The following is a 20,573-nucleotide window of genomic DNA, read 5'->3' as shown; positions in this document are numbered from 1 at the left end:
TTCAATGTTTCGCTCTTTTGGAGACACATCCAATCCTCGGTAATGTTTCATTTTTCTCATGATGACTGTCTGTGCTGTGTACCACAGTATATTTAATATCTCATAAATTTTTTTGTACTTTACACTTGAATCTGACCTCTGTGAACCACGGCTTTTATCGTAAGACTGAATGATAAAAATGTCAAGAAAAGCCTATTAGAGAAACTTGAACGTTATTTGGTGTTTATCAAATGGTGGCAGATTAACTGACACCCATTCAAAATAAATTACAATAATTCAGTACACAGCTACATGCTGAGTTCTAAGAGGGTGTGCATACTTTTGCTTACAGCATGATCAGTTTTTTGGTTTTGTTTACCCTCGCAAAACGATTTTCTTCCCAGTTCAGTGGTGAATAAGTTTTAAAATATTATTGTAAAAATCTTATCTATCTATCCATATCATATATAAAATGCCATTTCAGGTAAGGTGTATAGTCATTTCATATCCACTCAACGTGAGCGATGTTTTTGTGTGAGGCCAGACCATGGAATAGAAACATGGAATAATGACGCCGGTTCATGCAGGCAGAAGAAAAACATCATCATCATCATCACCTGCTGTGAAGCAGCCAGCCTCCTTCTATTGGTCCACTGCTCACATTTCACTCATTAGGAGACAGATGATACAAGTGTGTGCGTGTGCGTGTGCGTGACAGATCATTTTGGTCCTTGTAGTGCCATCCACTTTCATCTGTCAGCCAATCAGGTGCCTACAAGCGTAAAAAAACAACAACCACACGTATAAACAATACGTTTTAAAAGTTTTAAACCAAAAAGCAAATTGTAAAATGTAATAAGAATGCTTACCTTGTCATTGTGAATTGTTTTTTTTTTTGCCAGGTCCCCTTGTCCTTTTGCTGCTGTGTGGGGCACAAAGGTTTATTGACCCCTGCAAAATCTGCCTAGCAACACGTTACCAGAGTCCTTAAAATGTTTAAATTGCAAAACTTATATTTCGGAAATGTGTCTCAAAGTGGTAGCCCTTTGCATTAATCATGCAGGAAGTAGCTCTCAGTTACAAAAAGGTTGGTCTAAATGAAGCTCCTCCCCTCAGTCTAAGATGGCACCAAGATGCTGCAAGATGGAAAAAAAGCAAACAGCCCAAAAAACAAGGCGGAGCTTAAATAATAAGTGATATACCTCACCAGAACATAAATATGGACGCAAAAAGCACTTTGGGGTCACCACAAATTTGGCTCACTGGTAATTTCAGTTTAATATTTGTCTATGAACTGAGATGATTATTGTCACTACCGCGTCTTCTCAAGCGTCGTCTTTTCACTTCGTTGCACCTTTTGACAACCTTTTGAGGACATGCTGTCAATATATCGCCCAGTGATGGCGATTGCTTGTCAATGCCAATTTTCCTCCTTCCCTGATGGTACAGTGGAAAATGTCACTGTGCAAACCTTAATGGGGTACTCAGTTAATGGGGGTCTAACCAGCCCGCACGCTCCCATGCGCAGTTTAAAAGCTATAGTGAGGCTTATCAACAGGTCTTCTTTTCCTAGAGCGTCACGAAGCACTCAAGTCCATTATTTTCATCTCCTAACTGATTATGGATCAGTCGAGATAATTGAGGAAAATTCCTCTCACGCAGTCTGACTGCGTTGCCCTTCAAATTCTCCACCGCCTTCCATTCCACCCTGTTGGATTTAATTGCGCTTAATGCGTCATTACCACGCTCAGCGGACACAATATTAGGTACACCTTCACTAGGCTAATGTCGAGTTGGAATCACGGTTTGAGGGATCGACTCTAGGGGGGAGAATTACAAATTATTGAAGCGTGTGCTTTCCAGTCAGACATACAACTCAGGATTACCGCTCATTCAGACGACGAACTTCACTTGGTTGTGTGTGTGTTTCTGTAGTATGTTGGCATTTTAATAACATGTGTGAGAGTATTTCATGCGTGTGCGCATGTGTTTGAATAGCCTGTCAGAGCATTTCAGTGGTATGCATTTTTCACTAGCGTGTGGGTGTGCTTTACTTGGGTGTTTGCATGTGTGAGAGCACTTCAATACTGTGATTGTCTTAGTAACTCATGTGAGAGTGATTCAGGAGTGTGTGAGTATTTCAGTAGTTTCGAGTAGTGAATATTTTTTCAGGTGTACGTGAGTGTGTTTCAGTAACGACTGAGGGCTAACATTTTCAGTAACGTACGAGAGCGTTTCAGTAAAGAGTTTGATACGATTTCACTAATGTGAGAGCGCGTTTCTTTATTTGGTGCAACAGTATTTTAGTGAGAGTCATCTGTGAGAGCATAGTGTGCGGTGGTTCTGAAGTATGTTGACAATGAAATGATAGTATTTCACATTAGTCTCTTTTTGACAAATTCAATTGAACATTTTGGATTTCTTTCAGAGGAAATGATGAAAAACAATCTTTGGCAATATGACAAGTTGAAGGAGTCACACTTTTTACTGTAGTGGTGCCTGAGGGTAATTGACTAAATTGATTCTTTAAGCACGGTGTATCACAAAAGAAATAAATAACACATATAAAACACCCTCCCCCCCCCCACACACACACACACACGTCACCCAGAGTGTCTTTTTTCAAGAGTAGGAAGTCATGTGTCACTCCACAGGAAGGCCTGGTTGTCCAGCACGTTGGCCAGTTTATGGTTGAACGCCTGATGGAATTCAAACAGTAGGTTCCGAGTGGACGGAAGCATCGGGCCCAGGCTCCTGTCGGCCGCGCGTCGGGCATTAGACAGCGGTCGCCTGGTCAGTGTCGCCTCTGCCTGTTTGGACAAAGGACCTGACAACAACAGTGAACATATTAAAAACAGTGTGTCGAAATATGCTGTAAAGGGGCTTTTGGAAATAAGTAATTTTCATTTATATTATGCATTTGCAGTCTGTTTCAATTATCACAGAGTGGACTCACAAAGTCATAGAATAGAGCTATACATATATCTAAAAATATAGAATAACATTTAGACCGCAAAAATAATTAAGGAAAAAAAAATCTCTCTCGTTGTCTATTTAATCGCTTGTCATTGACATTCCAGGGTCACATACCTACATTCAGAAAGTCGAACACTTTCTCTATGGTCCCTTGAAGGTTTGCCGCGTAGTCCTCCAGCCGCAGAACCAGAATCTGCTCCCTGTGGAACACCGTCAGCCAGTCCAGAAGGAAGACGATATACATGCCCAGATTCAGCCTGACCTGTGTGGAAGCAACACAAACAGATATTATTAGTGCTGCTCAAGTGTTTTGGTTGTGATTTTAGTTTTCAAACTATCACAATAGATTTGGAAATTCAAAGCTTGAGCCTCCAGTTGCACCAACAATTGAAATACACCAGGGGGAGCCATAGTTCCAAACTAGTCACTGTCAAGAAGTTCACACTATGAACCCCAAATGTCATCCAAACCATAAGTTCCATTTTATGGTTATCAGAAGTTAGCAGATTTTTCTCTCAGCTGTAAATACTGTCGGACAAATGATTGTAAAACTATAATGTTGTAACTGTTAAAAGACCAGAAAAGAAGCTATTTTATTCATTATTCTTTTTGCTTAATTGGTCAATTAATTGGTCATCAGAATTTTATTCTAACAGATATCGCAATTGGACTAAATAAATAAATAACTAAATAAAAATCTATATTGGTCGGGCTCTTATAAGAATACAACAGTTAACATATACAACTGCATCATGAAGTGATTATTAAATTGTGTGAATGATAATTAAGCAGCTGACCGGCATGGAATTAGCGAGGCCGGTGCTGTAGACGCAGAATCGAAGCGAACTCTCCAACAGGCAGGACTGGAAGAGCTGCACAGACTCGACCACCTTCTGATGGAAGTCCTCGGCCGACTTGTTGGCCATCTTGAAGTACAAGTAGTCTGAGTACAACCTTGGGACGGAAAGCACTCTAAACTGAGGAGTCTACAGCATTTATCACCCGAGAGGAGCTGTGGGTGTCACGGTACCTCTCTGCGGGGTCTCGTAGCATGATGATGATTTTGGCATCGGGCTGCACCGTGTGGATGAAGTCCTGAGCGAGGAAGGGTGGCTCCACCTCCTCCCTGTCACCATGGAGATAACTCCACGCTTGGTTGTCCCACATGGTGGATGCGCTGGCTTCACCTTTGAAAGATATCGACAGACATTCTGAACTGTCGAAACACAGTGGTGCCTTGAGATATGATTTTGATTAGTTCCGTGCATGTCAATATTGTATTTAGTGTGTTTTATTCAGAATAACAGCAGCTTTGTCCAATGAAAATGCATGCAGGTCCAATTTTTGTGCATTATGATTACTGTGGATTAAGAAAAAATCTGGAAAAAAAACACTAAAAAAATTGTGTCATGGATATTAAAACACTGAAACTGAAAAAAATATTCTTGTTATGGATTGAAAGAAAATCCAAAACAGGAAAGACTATTAAACTATTTCTCACACTTCTCTCAGACAAATATTTAAATAAACAATTAAAAATAATAATTTCAAAAGTACATAAACATGTTGAAAATTATTACGAATTTAGACGTATTTTATGTAACTTTAATGAGGGGCCTTTGAAGTATCATCACGAGAAGAAAGTCATTTTTATTGACTCAAAAGTTGGACGGTTTTGAGTCAACCCGACGCATCCCCCAAGTGCGGAACATTCAATCCACAGCGAGTTGTTCCACTGTAACCACAAACTATTCACAATTTAATATGATTGTGTTTCCATCTGCTTGCATCTGGGGCCACTTGAGAGGAATATTGTGAAAAAATGAGCAATGAACTCTCAGCGTAACCTGAGAGTTGTATGTACAAAGTCCACCGCAGCAGACACACACACACACACACACCCACACACACCCCCGCACACACCCCCACACGCACTTTCACATGTGTTCGTTCACCTGTTATGAGCTGTGAGACGCCGTGTCGGTCTCTGGGGGAAGTTCCAGCTCTTGATCCTTGGATGTTGTATGCAGCCAAGTCAAACAGGTCCAGGTAATCTTCCACGTGGAAACTTTCCTGGATGCCATCTTTGAAGCGGATGTAACCTGGATGGACATCACAAAGAAAAAAAAAAAGAAAAAAAATCACACTCTGAGTGTTTTTTTTTTTGGTTGTTTTTTTTCCTTCCAAAATACTCCATTAAAGTCGCTCTAAAAAAAAGAATTTTGCTTTTTTTTGTGATTTTGCCTGATTCCACCACAGAAGTGAAAAGGCAAACGGTAATAATAAATAGCAGAATTATACAACCAAGACCAAATTTTATGCACAGCAACCAGTTATATAAGCACAAATCAGTTACTTTAGGAATTTTACTTAAGTAATGTTGTACTTCTGTGATTTAGGGCTACCAAAATTATTTTCTGTTAAGATACGACTTCTACTCATGTGATGCTTTCGTCATACTTTGCACAAGATTGATTTTACAGAGACATTTTTTTTAAACCTACATACAGTATTTGTACTTCTACTTATGTACCGGGAGTGAATATTTTTGGTACCTCTGGTGCCTCACCAAATCGTTTCCTGGTCCACCAGTGCGGCTCTTTCATGATGTTGAACTTGACGTCGGGATGCAGCAGCAGCCTGTGGAACAAGTCGGTGGTACCGCATTTGGGCTGCCCGATGATGTAGAAGTAAGGCAGGCAGCGGAGGCGCGACAGCCCGTCGGCCGCGTTACGTCGACGCTGTTGGAAGGCGGACGCCAAGTGGTCGCACACGATTTTGAAATTCTTGGAGCGCACCGCAAACAGGTTCCTCCCGTATGGATCACGGATCTTTTCCATGGGAAAATCCTCATACCAGCACGGGCTTTTGACGCCTGGAAGGAAGTGACGAGGGATCGCAGAGAACAACTATGGACATAAGGAGGAGAGCAATAAAATAGATATATTTTAAATTATTTTTTTCCAGAATGAAAGAAGAAAAAAAAAAAGTAGATAGCAACGATATGGCCAATTCCTCATTACCAGAGATGCTAGGGTTCTTTCTTTTTAGGAAGGTGCAACGTCAATTATTTGTCTTCTGTTTTAGGAAATGAACGATGCAGACATATAATAATATATTTAATCTAAAATTGTTGCTTTTAGGGTTTTTTTTTTTAAAGAAATTAACGATTCAGACGTAGTTTCATAACTTAGGTAAGTGCAACGTCAATATTTTTTTTCTTCTTTTTAGGAAATATATGACGCAGATATTTATTAAAATTATTAGAATTTGTTTTTTTTTTTAAATACACTATTATAAATGTATGAATAGAGGTGCAATGATTATTCAATAAATAATAAAATAATCGATTAGGATTTTTTTTTAACATTTTTATACCTTTTCAATTTAAAATTGTCCAAATGCTCATAATTTCAACGTTTGGGCATTGTCAATTTCAAATAATATCCAGTTTTTAAATCAAGGGATGGAAATTTAAACATGTTTATATTAAATCTGATTCATCGATTAATCGACAAAATAATGGGCAGATTAATTATTTTAATTATCATGCCTAAAAAGATTAATGGCACTTGTTGCTTCGTGTTAACAATTTTGATACATTTTCAAAAGCATAATATCACTAGCCACAACGTTGTGCCATCTAGAGGCTGAGCTGCACTGTTTTTGTTTACATAGATGTGTGGGTCGGCTGTGAGGTCGCTGGCACATCCTTTCCGTTCCCTTTTCCGCGTAGGAATTGAGTGTGACTCTGTTACATCCAGACCAAGTTCAACATGAAAATACCTGACGGAATACTCACAGGAGTGTCCGTCTTGATAATGTCCTTCTCGTCAGGAACACTCCGAGGTGGGTATTCCAGTTTGGATCGGATCATCCTCGTCAACAGCTTCATGTCTATGGCCGCAGTCCTTTTTAAGGAGAGGCCCACTGCCGAAGCTGCTGCTGCTGTGGTATTGGTCGGGACGTCAACAGCTCTCAAGTGATAGGGCGAGGGCGTCAACAGGAGTCGTTTCTTATCCCATGTCAGGATGTAGGAAGCCATGATGAGGAAGGTCATAGTCAGACAAACCAGGAAGACCACCGCTTGGACTTTAGAGAAGCTCCACAGGTTCACCCTGGACCACCTCAGACACACATTTCCATGCAAGTGGAAATCAGCCCTGATGGGCGTTTTTCCGAAATGTTCAACCATAGGTGAAATATGGAGCTCCAACTGGGTCGTTCTGCCATGCTTGTACCCCAACATGCTGACATGAAGCAGGCATGTGGAGGGAGAAGCTCATTGAAACGTCACGTCTTGGGCTTTCTGCAAAATTAGAAACACTTGTTAAAGCAAAGGAAAATATCATTTTTAATATTTACTCTCCCACGGGGGCGTTGCGTGTCAATGTGAAGCTCGCTAATTTTAGCTGCGTGGTACGTGCACGTGTGTGTGGTCGTTTTAACATAAAAGCCGAGCTGTCGAGGTCAGAATAACAGTTATGCTGTAATTCAACACTGAAAACAAAACAAGAATTCTCTGCGGACTCAAAGGGGCCGCACCACGGCTTTATTTTGAGGATCATTGCGGAGCTCATGAAAGAACGCACTTTGCCTATTGACACAGGTGGAGATGTAGTGCTGATGACAAAACGTAACAAAGCAGAAATGATAACAGCGCTTCCTTAAACGAAGCGTACATGGACATGTAACAGTGCCAAAACTCTTTAGCGGCAGTTGATTGGGAAACATACTTTTTCTATGGCCGCCCGTCATCATGCAGCTGAGGATTGTTGGATCCCAGCCAGGAAAACATGACATCACTTAGCATGTGAGCAGTTACATTATTACGTATTGGCCAATTTGTTACGAAAACAAGAGCACCACACAAACATGTCCTCATTGCAAAGGGAAAAGGTGACTGGAACGCGACCATCAGAACTAATTAGCTCGCCGAGTATCGCAAACGTAATACATACGACATTCTCGGTTGAACTACCCTTGATGTTGGCTTTGAAACAACAGAGCTTTGACACCTATACAGTCAAGCCCTATTTGTCACGGGGATATGTTACAGAACACCTGGTGAAATTGTGCAAAATACAGAAAATATTTTTAAAAATTATATCGTTTTAGTGCCTTGCTGCCGACTTGCAGCATCGCTAGGCAAGTATATACCTTCCTCGGACGTTAAATAGTCGTGGATTGTTGCTATTCACGGCAGCTACAAAAACAGAGGTTAAACGTTAAAAGCGTATCACGTCAGGGAATGCTGTGAAATATCCAAGCCAAAGACATTTCAGAAGGCGACAGCTTGTGATGAGTGATGTTAGCTTTGGTTTGGGCTTGTTTTAATATCGTCGACGCAAGTGCCAACGGGCAGATTGGGTGAGAAAAAAAAAGGTCATGAAAAGAAGCACGTGTTCCAATAAAACAACTCAGAACCCTCTCAGGCTTACTTAGGATGCTCGAGGGGCGCAAAGTAAGCCACCTTACTCGAGAGTTAGCGTCAATCAAGAGGGACGCATTTAGAAGCTACTTTGATTCCTTGACATTTACAACATACGGCTTCATTCTTGTCAGCATGCCCGCTGTTGATTACGGAAAAAAACTACCTCGTCTACTCTGCTTCTTAAGATCTTCTTGCTCTGTTTAGCGTCAGCATTGTAACTTGCACTCTGTATCAAACTCCGACAAACAGCACACCAGGATCCTCAGTGACAATGCGCAGGTGCTTCACTCACGGAAAGTATTACGTCTCCATATTAAGTATTACGTCTTATAGTTGCATAAATAAATACAGCATGGTCGCCTGCGATTGGGTCTTGGCAGCGTCCCAGCAATGAAAAGAGAAAGCACAGCCACATAAGGACGTTAAACAGGGTAGACATATTTTTTTTGTTTACATTTAAAGCATGCTACACACATACGGCAATGACAATCAGGCCACGTTTGAGCTTTTTCCTTTTTTTTTTTTTTTTTTTATCATTGCAAAACATTCTCAGAAGTCAACTAAAGCTTATCCTGAGCAATTATCATTTGGTGTGTTCAAAGTGATGTTTACGCCCCAATCTGAAGTAGGGGGTGACAATCGTAATTGGCTCAGCCACTCAGACAACATCACAGGCAGACAGTCGGAATTTAGAGAAATTTAAAACAAATTCACATGATACAACTGCAGAGTTGCAAATATATTTATTTTGAAAGCACAGCAGGACGGAATGAATGCAATAATGTATTCCGACTGTCTGCGAAGATGTCGAGAGTGATTTGTGATTGGATGAGTGAATCGGTGTGGCGGGTTGGTAATTGGAAAGAGGAAGAGGATGAACAGTTGAGAGAAACACTAGTTGGATGTTTTTTTTGTTTGTTTGTTTTTTTTTTACAATTCGAACAACATTGACAGTTCAATTTCACAACAAAGAGAAAATGGGAAAAGGATGAAATAAGTGTGATTAATGGTAGTCTGCTTTTGGAAGCATCCTGTTTGGATAACAAAGTGAAGCGATCACAAATTGTTGTAATCTGGTCGCAACATTTTTGGACAATTCAGTCATTCAGTCAGTCCCAGAATGGATCCCATATCTGATTTTGTCATTGATGAATAACAATTGCATCACGGGAATCTGACCTCTTGTAATCTGTTCAACAAACACGCTCAAACAAAAACAAGACACGTCTAAAAAAGTCAAAGTAATGTTGAACCTCTTGTATAAATATGACATCTGTTCAAGGAAGCCCATCTTAGCATATGGATCACAGATGTGCTCCAGTGTGTATTTGCACACGCGTGTAGGTGAGTATGAATGTGCACGTGTATGTTTTTCTTTAGCGGCTCTTTAAAGCCATTGTGACATTAATAACAAGCAGAGAGCAGCTGAAGATGTGTCCTACTGTGCGCCTTGTGAGGAAGAGACGGCGTAATTGCAGGTAAAAGAGGGTCACCCGGGTTTATTATCACTATTTTGGGAAACAAATGGAGCGTTATTTTCAACTACTTTATTTGGAGAAAGTGGGGGGAACGTCCAATGTTGGTATTAATGTGTCATAGTGAAAGAAAACTGCTGCCAAGTGGTCCCTCGTGCTAAATAACGAAAATGAAAATATATTCAGCTTCTCAATATGGCTGCAAATGGGTTTTTGCGCTGCAATTGTCTTTGGAGTATTGGTAAAACTAAAGGCTCACTTACTTACATGATAGCATCTCCTCACAGGCCTCCAACACTTCTTCTGGTAACTGGTTACTGGTATTTTTCTCTGAAAAAAAAAAAGAAAGGTATCAACCACTTAAATATACGGCATGCTTGGAAATTTACAATAGTTCTCCTGTGCATTGTCTGAGCTACTTTATTATATATTCCCCGTATCAATGAGACTAAATCATTTTATATAATTAGCACATGATTCTGGTCAGTTGTTGCCGTGCAGATTTCAAGGGGGACAGGATCATACCCAATGAAGTAGGGGTGTCAAACTCAAATACACAGTAGGCTGAAAAGTAAAACAAAGCCACGGGCCAGCATTTAATTTCTTAAAAACAATATAAATGCAGATTTTTTTTTTCATTGAAATTTTTTATTCGAAGTGGTTTTATCACTGCAATAAAATGTTTAGTTTTTAAAATTACTATTATAATTTTGGATGTTACTATTATCATATAGAATGTAAAATGGTACAGTAGTCATTTGGTATAGCCTTGCGGTCCAAATATAATGACAGAATATGACACCTATGCAATAAAGCATTACCATTCACAATGCAGTTTCCTTGGCAATTTGGGGCAGATGGTTCTGGCGTCCGACAGAGAAGGGAAAGGACAGGGAGACTCGACAGGAAGTTAAGAGCTTAGTCACGGAACAAATTGACTTGTCGGACAAGCATGAATAGCTGCAAACGATTCAGTCTCTAAATTAGTTTGCCGTCTAAAGCACAATATGACATCATCTATGGGACGTTATGCTACAACCACGTTATAGCACAACTCCTTCAGGAACAAGTGTTGCTTTCACTACGATACTGAAAATGAAACAGGAGTTTAGAACACTCTGAGATTCCCCCCTCCCAGCAATTAAATGATTAATTGTACTTATTGTCAATCTAGGCCAAATCAAATTCCTATCCTTTGCTTAGATCTTTGAATCAGGTGTGTTGCAGCAGGGAGAGATGGAAAACAGGCAGGATACCGGCCCTCGAGGAACAGGATTAAAGACCCCTGGAACACACCATGGACTAGTGCCAGCCGGGTATGAGAACCACTACACTACCAATGTCTTTCCATAACTGTGTCATTTTTGTGTTTAAATATGAAAGTGGTGGTGGTGCTTGAACCTGACACATGCCCGGTCTTGGATTCATCTTAACGCACACTTGGCTGGTGGTTATGTTAACAATAATAAACCCTTCAACACTCTCAGACATGTGAGTTGAAATCCAGTGTGCACACATGACATGTCGTAGCTTGATGCCGCTCACGTCCTCAGCCTCATCGTGAGTCACTCCCCGCTCGTACGCTTGAAGAGGCAAACCGACGTCTGTGAATGCACTAAGAGTCACGCACTGCCATAAAGTTGATGATATCGTCAAATACTTATTTTCTAAAGCAGACGGAGAAGCCAGTCTCTAACCGAATGGGAGTCCGTGCCGTCAGTATGGACAGATCGAACTGATGGCATGCGGTTTTAAGACTGTGGAAAGTTCTCATTTGACATGGAGTAATTTATGCAGTGCCAATCCAAAAAAATAAAAGAAGCCAGAATGAGCTTGAGTTAAAAAACATACAGCATGAGGCCTTCTTTAAAACAAGACTTAGCCATAACACATTTGAAATACCATCACGTGGAATAGAAAGGGAAAGCCATTAGCCATCGGGGAAAAAACTTGATGGCAGCAGGATGGAAAGATGAATGCAGAAAACAATTAAACTTCCAATAGTTTGTTTGCTATGAGGTAAATCCCGACAAGTAATCAATGCTCTCTCTCAAAATAATAATTAATTAAAAAAAAAAAAGTCGGGTTGTCAGAACACTTGAGCACAGTGCCGTCCTTCCACATTCCTGATGCTGCAACAAAAATTCTTCTCTGCGCCTTGTAGTGGACCCCGTCCTAAAATCTAAACAGTCAGATAGCACTCTCACATCCTCCTTCTTCTCATATTTGGAGCATTACCTCAAGATGTGAGCTTGCCAAAAGAAGCATGGTTTTCACATCTAGGGAAGTACTTCCACTATTTCAAGGTGACAGGCGGGGGCTTGGTGGGACAACCTGAAGTCTTCCTGCCCAGCATACCAAATATACCACAAGGCAGCAGCCTGAGGGAGGTGTGCAGTCTTGGGTGTGTGCAGTTGCGGTGCATTGACATAACATCTGCATCTGCTTCAGTTGACGAATAAAGACCTATTTCCACTCGGCTGTGCACTTTGGGGTTCACTGATAGTCTCGTGTACATCCGCCGTTCAGTACCCACTCACTGACAACGTGAATGTGAGTCAGGAAAAGCCAAACAGAAAACCTTTTGGGTTTTTATTGATAAAAGTTGTAAAGGATATTTAAGAGATGTACTTGCTGTATTGCACTGGAGAGGGGAGCTCTCTAATCTCTTTGCACACCGAGTACAATGACAATAAAGGGTTTTCTGATTTCTGATTCTGATACTTGTTTTTTCAGACAGTCAGACCCACGGTGTTTACCATTCATGTTAAAATATCTCTAGCATCACTGAATTGGCCAGGGTTGAGAGCATTAAAGAGCAAAGAGGAGTGCAAGGATCTTGCAGCAGTCAAAAGTATCTGTGACTGTAACTTGTCCAACACTCAGTTCTTAAATGTGTCACGCTAGAATAAACCGAAAGACAATTAGAAGCGCAAACAGTTGCTTGCGTGAACACAAATATTTACAACGCTATTATCTGTTCACTGTAAAACGCAGGGCGCAATGTTTGCAGTTTAGTCTCCATGAGAGCAACACGCAATAACATTGACACCGTACAGCTGTTTAATGAGCGGAGGGTTATCTCTGAGGATTACAACTCAACACACACTCATTTTAAGCGCTGTTGCCAACATTCAAGGATTTCTAATCTCTCAACAAGCAAGCAGTGTTAAACAGTTTTGTTTTGTTTTTCCTGGAGGGGGGTCCCTTAGGACAGTGCACCCCCAAACCTGCAAATAGCAGGGGTCACCCAAAAAGTGATTATGAATGACTATATCAATGACCACATTTATCATGGTAAAGCAATTGAGGATAGGCTATAATTTGCAAAGCAAAGTAAAAAGAAGTATATACCATAAAATTAGCTTCCTAAAACTATAAATTTCACGATATTAATAGTTTAAAAGTGAAAAAAAATCCCCCGCAAAATCCGCAAATAGGTGAATTCATAACCATGAATATGTAGGCCAACATTTTTCATATGTAAGTTCATATGATATAGTTCATCTTTGCATGTCTATATGGAGACACCTGTACAGAAGACTGAATTGTATAGAAAATTATCATCAGAGGACGCTGATAAAACATAGCAATAAAGTTTCCATGCAGATTTGTTCCAGAAATTTAGTAGTGAAATGAATGAATACCTATATATTTACTGGTACATCACACAATTCACAAAGCAGGGTTGTTTTTGGAATAATTTTCTTTCCAAATATTCGATTGACAGCTGATGCCCTTTGAACTCTGCTTAGCAACAAGTGACAATATTAACTTGGAAAGTCATTCTTACAAAATCTTCAGATAAAAAAAAAAATGTTGCAATCGATAATATATCTGTCATTTGAGGAGCAAGATTTGACAAGACAGAACAAGGCTGACTCAGAATAACTGATTCTTTAAGATACGTCAAGGAACAACCAGTCACAAGAATAGTAACAATATTTTTTCACTTAGGAAATTGTTCTGATGAAAACAAATGCCATTTCAAGAGAAAAAGGGCACCAATACAGTAAGTGTGAGGCGGCTTAAATATATTAGTTTTTTAAATAATATATCAAGATATAATACAATTTCAAGAAAAAAAATGAATAATAATACTCACATTTGAATTGAGCGGCTCGTCGTCGTTTCAATCGCAGCTTGCTAGACATGATCAATCAATCAGAAGATCCGTACTAATCCAAGCGAGAGAAAAGAGGACGGAACAGGTGTCTGTCTGTCTGTCTGTCTCTCTGTCTGCCTGCCTGGGATTGAAAAGAGCACAGAGTGCGTGATGAGCGCGGACTGAGCTCATGGTCGGCTTTAGCAGCACAAATGAGAGAGTTTCCGCTGCCTCCATCTGAGTGCTGGAGAGGGGAGGCGCACCACCGAGCAAATCTTACAACACTCATCACATTCCTACTCCGCCGCTACTACTGATGTGGGCTCGATTAGGTGTGTCCTGTCGTTACCCACAATTCACCGCGCGCCTTAAAGAATTGGCGGCAAGGTGAATTGTGCGACCAGTTTGCTTTGTTTGCGTTTGAAACTATGCGAACATTAATTAACAGCATAACATGGATTCCATTTCCTTTAAATTTAGTTTATTATTTGATTTTGCTTTTATTCATGGACAAATTTAAACGTGTGAGTAAAGCGCATTAGCCGTTTTATTAGCCACACCTGGCTAAGTACAGCTAATTGTCTCTTGAAAACATGTTCGTTTTTTAATTCCAATTGCATTTTGTTGAGATGTCTCTATTATTTACACCTGTTTGGTTAAAGTATATAAACCGATCCAGTCTGGATATGGTGAACCACTGCAAACTACAACAGCTATTGGTAGATATAATCTTAATAACTCTCATAGGGAAGGTTCTTGTGTAGCCCATTTCGTGTTTATAAACAATAGGCACTACTACTTCAAAGTGGCGACCATGTACTACCTCTTGGTATGCGACAACATAATTGTTTTTAAATTTTATTTTGTTTATTATTTTTAGCAAGGCCAATGTTACCAAAAAGGGCTTATATAAAAACAAAATGACGTGTAAATTTTGTCACTGTGTTGAGAATTAAGGTAATTTCATTTTAAAATACTTTTTTTTCTCATTTAAAAGAATAGCCTGTGACGCGTGTCTGTGCGAAGCGTTAAGTAAGTAAGAGCAAAGAGAAGCATTTTGAGCCATGATGAGCAAAAGGAGTGACTACGGTTGCCATAAAATGCATCTCTGCAGAGCGACCCCATGCCCCTTTTGTTTGTTTGGCTACCAGAGGAGATTCCCACACCTTCGCTCGCAGCGAACGGCTGACTTATCCCTGGTGGCAGGCTCCCCTGAGTCGCCCCCCATTCAACGTTAGGCGACAAAAATCTGGGCACCGTGTTCCTTTCTTCAGTCTCTTCAGCCTTAATTGGATGTGAGTGTTCTCCAACATCATATGATTTGAAGACTGACAATCAGAGCAATATTGCGCAATTGAGCCCTTAAGTAAAAATGCATCATCACTAATCTTAACGTCAGTTGTGAATGTTCTTTTAAGCTTGGTGTCTTCTGCATTAGTTACCTATGATGACAAATTTTTGTAAGTGGGAGTGAAGTTTTGTCAAAAAGATGTAGAAATGCAAGTTTGTACAAGGTTGAGATAGACTGATCTCTCTCACAAAAATACTGGAGGTGTGTCGTTCCTTCCTTTTCTGCTGATTATTTCCTCTGTTGATCTTGAGACCTTGTCAGGATACTGGCAGTCATTTTTTAAGCCTGTTTTACAACTGACACGTATAGAAGAAAAAATGCCATTGCCCACAAGATTGAACAAGCTCATACTGATGCAAGAATTTATGTTCTTATCTCTTTTCTTGCAGGAATTAAAAAATCAAAGAAATGAATGACTGTTTCCTGACTATCAAAATATGATCCTGTGGGACTTGTTTCCACCAAGTAAGACAATTTTCTTCAACTGATGTGTCTTTTGGAAAAGAAAAAGAACGCTAATCCTCCGTAATCCATAACACTAGTTTGAAATATGTGTTCAGTGATTCAGTGTTTGAATTTTGTGGAGAGTATTAATGCTTTTCAGGAAGGAGGGAAAAAAATGTCAGAAATGCTGCCTTGTCTTTGACACACATCACAGATGCTTTTTATTTTTGAACTGTATGCACCAACACACCAGGGAATCCATCTAGCAAAACCTGCGGTCGTCAGAATGGCAGACAAGGGAGCAGAAGTAATGGACTTCTAATCAGCTGTTTAAATTGGAAGTCAGATTTACGAGGAGTCCTTGAAGGGGGTCAAGGCTCAGGAATTCAAATTCAAGCTGTAGATTAAACTACATTTTAATAGTCATTAGCAAAGAACAAGTCCAGTTTGTTAGGCAGTACATAATATGTGGCTCATGATGCCAGCTGTTTCTTTCTTTCTTCTGTTTGTCATCATAGAAGCTGTCGGGTACAGCTGCTAACAGCTGCTCCCTGGGAAATGAAATGCAACGTCGCCATTGTATTGTATTGCATTATATGTAATCTCCGTTTTGTTTTCATAATGAAACAATCACACGGGTCCAGGCAACACTGATGTAGTAGGTCATTCAAAAGCTAACCTTTTAACTTCAGCTGCACTGGCCATTTGGCATTAGATGGCAGTTGGAACCAGTGGTGTTCTGACTGTAGAACACGTTTGACTTTAGCATAGCATACCATAAGAAATCAACATGGTTCTTGTTTTAACTGGACAGTAACTCCTTAAAGGCCATGTAACGTAAAAAAATGTCTTCCAAATTCGACACAAAGAGTGTTGTTGACAACCCTGCCACATCTGAATGATTGAAAATAAATCTCAAAGTATATAAAGCAATGCTTTAAAGGGAAAGTCAACCCCGAAATTTCTTTGCCATAATGTTGAATGTGCCTTTATTAGTCGAAAACGGGTGGATTTTACTGCACAACTCCGTGGGTTGACTTCCCCTTTAAAATTGTGAAAAATCAATACGTTGTCACCGTTCTCAAATGCTGTGGACATATCCGCTGAATGCCAACTGAAAATGGATGCTGTCAGAGCTCTAGACTGGCGCCAATTTTGGTGCCGAGACAACCTAATTTCTCAATGGTACACCTGAAAAAAATAAAAGGTTAGACCGATGCAACCTGCCCTTCAAGAGTTGGGGGAAGATGGTATTAGTGACTCTCTATACCTTTGTGCCAAACATTTAATATTTGCTTAAGTGCATTTTTGAGACCAGGAACTGAATCTACTATACTTGCATAATTTATTTAAGATATTTTCCTTGTTCTATATGTCGACACTATGTTCACTGTTCTTGAGAATTAATAGTTATTAGCCTTTAAAAAAGGATTTACACAATTTAAGATGCTCTATCATAATATCAGCAGCGTAAAAACAATCTTGGTTATCATGATAGTTTTTGGGAAAATCTATTGTTTTCGAAAATGTGTTATTGTGACAGGCCGTGAACCCATAAAACTGTTGAATGTGTTGCAGTGGAAAATTTGGGAGCGCCTAACTTTTGTGCTGGTGCACCATGGAAAATAAGTTGGGCGCACCAGTAGTTTTGACATATAACAGGAAATAAGCGACTGTTATGAGTAAGGAACCCTGAAAGTTTAAAAAAAAAGATCATCTTTACTTGTGACTGGTAAAATAATTAGAACATGTATTAAAAATGTTTTCTACTACCTTGACTGTCTTTTTGGCAAACAGAGTACATAGTTTGACATTGTCATTTTTCAATGTCAAACTAAGAACTCTGTATTATTTCGGTTTTGTTGGTTAAATGTTGTGAGTTGTAGAGTTTTTACAGGCGTACAATCAGAATCCCATGCCGGCCTCAAAAGGAAAACAATCCGTCTTTCCATTTGGCAATTGGGTTTTGAATGGGTTTGTTTTAGATTTTCCAGCCGATGAGACCACACACTCCAATTCTCAACAGTCTTCACATTGTCTCGTTCTCCTCCTCTATGTCATTGATATATACCGTTTATGATTTTTCTAGCTAAAGAATAATAATAAAGCAGTTTTATTTGACTGGCATAATATTCAATGGCAAGACAATAAAAAGATTCCCAATTGAGCACGAGCAGGTCCTGACAGGCGGGTATGATTTAAAATGACACGGGGAAGTACTTGGACCACTTCCCAGCCTGCATAAGCTCGAGATAGTTTGTGAAATGACGCGTCTGACTATGAATGATGTCTCGCTCGGATCTCGATTAAGCTTGTCCGCTCAACGATGCCCTCACCTCGCAAATCTTTGAACTTTGTGTGCAGTGCAGGCCAGCTTGTGCGCACATATGCACTCATGCACTGAGTACATAGTCACTGGCACGGGAAGCGAGAAGCTGATGAAAGCACATTTTCCGAAGGAAGGCTCTGTGGTTTGGGAAAAGCGTGTTATGTGACTTTGTCAAATGCGGGGCAAAGAGGGGAGGGGGGATTCTAGATCCTCGTATCCTCTTGAACTTCAGGATGAACTCGGTGTTTCCTCTTGACGCTTTGCCACAAAATTGTTTTGTCTGGTAGCCACCCTAGCATGTGACTTCTGTTAAATCCCCATTGTAGTGCATCTTTGTTTTGTTTCTTCAGAGTTGTTTTTAATGGAGGGCATCGTTGAAGACATTCTTGGTGTTTTATATTCTCTACAGCGTGTTGTTTAACTGATGCTTCCAATCACCTGCGATGCCAATGCACAGAAAAGCAAAGATTGACGTTAATTACAGTCTGACTCAAAGACCAGAATGCCGGGAGAGAGGTCAAACGCGCACTCGCACACTAAGAGACATTGTGGTAATTAGAGGACATTATCTCCGAGCGAACTGCTGGCAGGTTAATGAACTCTTCTGCCGCCAGTCTCATTGCTGGAGAAAAAGGCAAAACTGTCTCTTGGCTATCGACTCCCATGTGAAAATGACCTCTCACTTTTAATTGAAGCGGTTGTGATTACCAGCAGGGAGAGTGTGTCATACTGCTGACGGTTTCCGCGGCAACCACAGGCCAGGACCTTCATTCTCAGGTGATGAGTAGAACAATGGTGGTTACTGATTGTGTGATCGAATTGTCAGATAAAATATTCATAATGGATGACAGAGATAATTTGATGTACAAATTTTGTATCTTCCTTCAATTCAAGTCCTGGTTGGACAGTTTGATGGACTGATCAATTGATTACCGACAGATGGATAAGATCGGTTGAACTCGTGATTCCTAATTTGAATGGATGGACAAGATAGTATAAATAGATTGTTCTCATTGTGATTGGTTAGAATGATTGTGTTGATTATGTATGAACGATGGAGTGGGTTAGATGGTGGACTGGCTGGTGATTTTTGGTCAGTTACTTGGACGGATGAATCGTTTTTTTTTTGGTAACTTTTGGTAACTTTTTGATTATTGAATTATAAATTAACGGATAGATGGTGTGGGTTGACTGGATTGTTTGGTGACTGGATCTCTAAGATCCATGGATCGCTGTTTTGGTTTTGGATCTATTGATGAATCCGATCAGCTGGATGGTTTGGATGATGGCTTGATTGGTGATTAGATAGATCACTCATAAAGCATGCCGATAGATTATTCTGAACTTAACAATCTTGTGCTAACAAAAGCCTTTTCAGGGTGTCGCCCACTAAACGTTCTTACTTAGAACTTGGCGGGTAAGCGATGGAAAATACTTTAAAAAACAGATGTTTGGATGTTTTACCCTTCCGGGAACAGGATGAAGGTATCTTTTGTGGACTGTGCAACCCACTAAATGTACTTTCAGTGTGCAATCATATTTCATCTTATTTCGTCTCTTGTCGTCGTGTCCTTCCTGTTGGATCCTAACGAAGGCTTTTTCCCGTGTTGCGTCACCATTTATCCATCTCTCACCGTCTTTCACATCTGACCCGTGAACCCCAGCGGAAAGGATTCTGTTCCCCATGGACTGAAATACTGAAGATACCACACACACATTCTCATGCCAGGATGTCCTTAGCTCCGAATGCTGTGTTTGGACCTCCCATTCTTTTCACTGCAAAAATACAGCAAACAAGTACTTGAACTGTAATTTTCCTCACTACACCAGCACATGTAGATCATCATCATCAAGGCTCCATTTGGAACGTGTTTCTCCATCTGAAATCCATGGAATTACCAGTCTTCCAATGGGAGTCACTGATGGTCTAATAGGGTTCAGTGGGCTGTTGTTTGCTTTTAGCCCAAAGTCAGCAGAGATTGGCTCCGCAGCTCACTGCGACCTGCAACAGGATAAGCAATAAAAACAATGGATGGAAGGATGGCCGCATTCTTGCTAAAATGTAAACTGAAGAAAGTTGGTCGGTTCTTGCTGTTCTTTGCAGAAATTACAGGACATTTTCCAACATGTTGGAGTTTGTCCCATTGATCCAGAATCTCACTGGTTGAGGGTAAAACTCATTAACAAGTTCTTGGACACCACACTAATCTCAGAATGGTCCTAGTTTTGTACACAAGGGAATAGTTATCCAAAAGGTTTGGGTATGATCAAGGATTAAGGTTTTGCTCAACCCCCAATTGAATAATAGATTAAGAGGGTTTGTGCTATAATATGTCCACCAGAACCACAGGTAGTGTAAAACAACAACACATAAAGAGCAGATTGACGCCTTGGTTTTGACAGCGGTGAGTAAGCTCCATCTAAAAAAGAGAAATGCATGTCAAACTTTCAGACTGTCAAAGTGATGTCAGGGGCAAATT

General features: G+C 40.2%; 1 protein-coding gene across 2 annotated transcripts; it reads right to left on the bottom strand.

Moving 5' to 3' along the window:
* Positions 1–2,242: 2,242 nt before the first annotated feature.
* Positions 2,243–14,279, bottom strand: LOC148330159 (carbohydrate sulfotransferase 15-like). Of its 2 annotated transcripts, none has more exons than XM_088304989.1 (9): positions 13,970–14,279; positions 10,132–10,194; positions 6,758–7,264; positions 5,525–5,864; positions 4,911–5,057; positions 3,986–4,142; positions 3,753–3,909; positions 3,070–3,217; positions 2,243–2,806 (listed from the first exon to the last, which is right to left on the bottom strand). In XM_088304989.1, exons 3-9 carry the CDS (start codon positions 7,202–7,204, stop codon positions 2,616–2,618), a joined length of 1,587 nt encoding a protein of 528 aa, XP_088161115.1. In that variant the 5' UTR covers positions 7,205–7,264; positions 10,132–10,194; positions 13,970–14,279; the 3' UTR covers positions 2,243–2,615. The 2 variants fall into 2 exon arrangements, with proteins under 2 accessions (XP_088161115.1, XP_088161116.1); XM_088304990.1 differs by having other exon boundaries at positions 2,624–2,806; positions 3,074–3,217.
* Positions 14,280–20,573: the final 6,294 nt, after the last annotated feature.

This window comes from Idiotropiscis lumnitzeri, chromosome 9, assembly GCF_059441095.1.
Source record: "Idiotropiscis lumnitzeri isolate Australia: NSW breed Sydney's pygmy pipehorse chromosome 9, RoL_Ilum_1.0, whole genome shotgun sequence".
NCBI lineage: Eukaryota > Metazoa > Chordata > Actinopteri > Syngnathiformes > Syngnathidae > Idiotropiscis > Idiotropiscis lumnitzeri.
The sequence above is the reverse complement of the archived record's forward strand: the minus strand, read 5'-3'. Positions and strand labels throughout refer to the sequence as shown.

Excerpts from the sequence above, each read along its gene's own strand:
- LOC148330159 (XM_088304989.1), bottom strand. The coding sequence starts at position 7,204 with ATGTTGGGGTACAAGCATGGCAGAACGACCCAGTTGGAGCTCCATATT. Across the intron at positions 5,058-5,524 it reads GTGGACCAGGAAACGATTTG|GTTACATCCGCTTCAAAGAT; the intron begins GTGAGGCACCAG and ends ATGTCCATCCAG. Across the intron at positions 3,910-3,985 it reads CTACGAGACCCCGCAGAGAG|GTTGTACTCAGACTACTTGT; the intron begins GTACCGTGACAC and ends TTCCGTCCCAAG.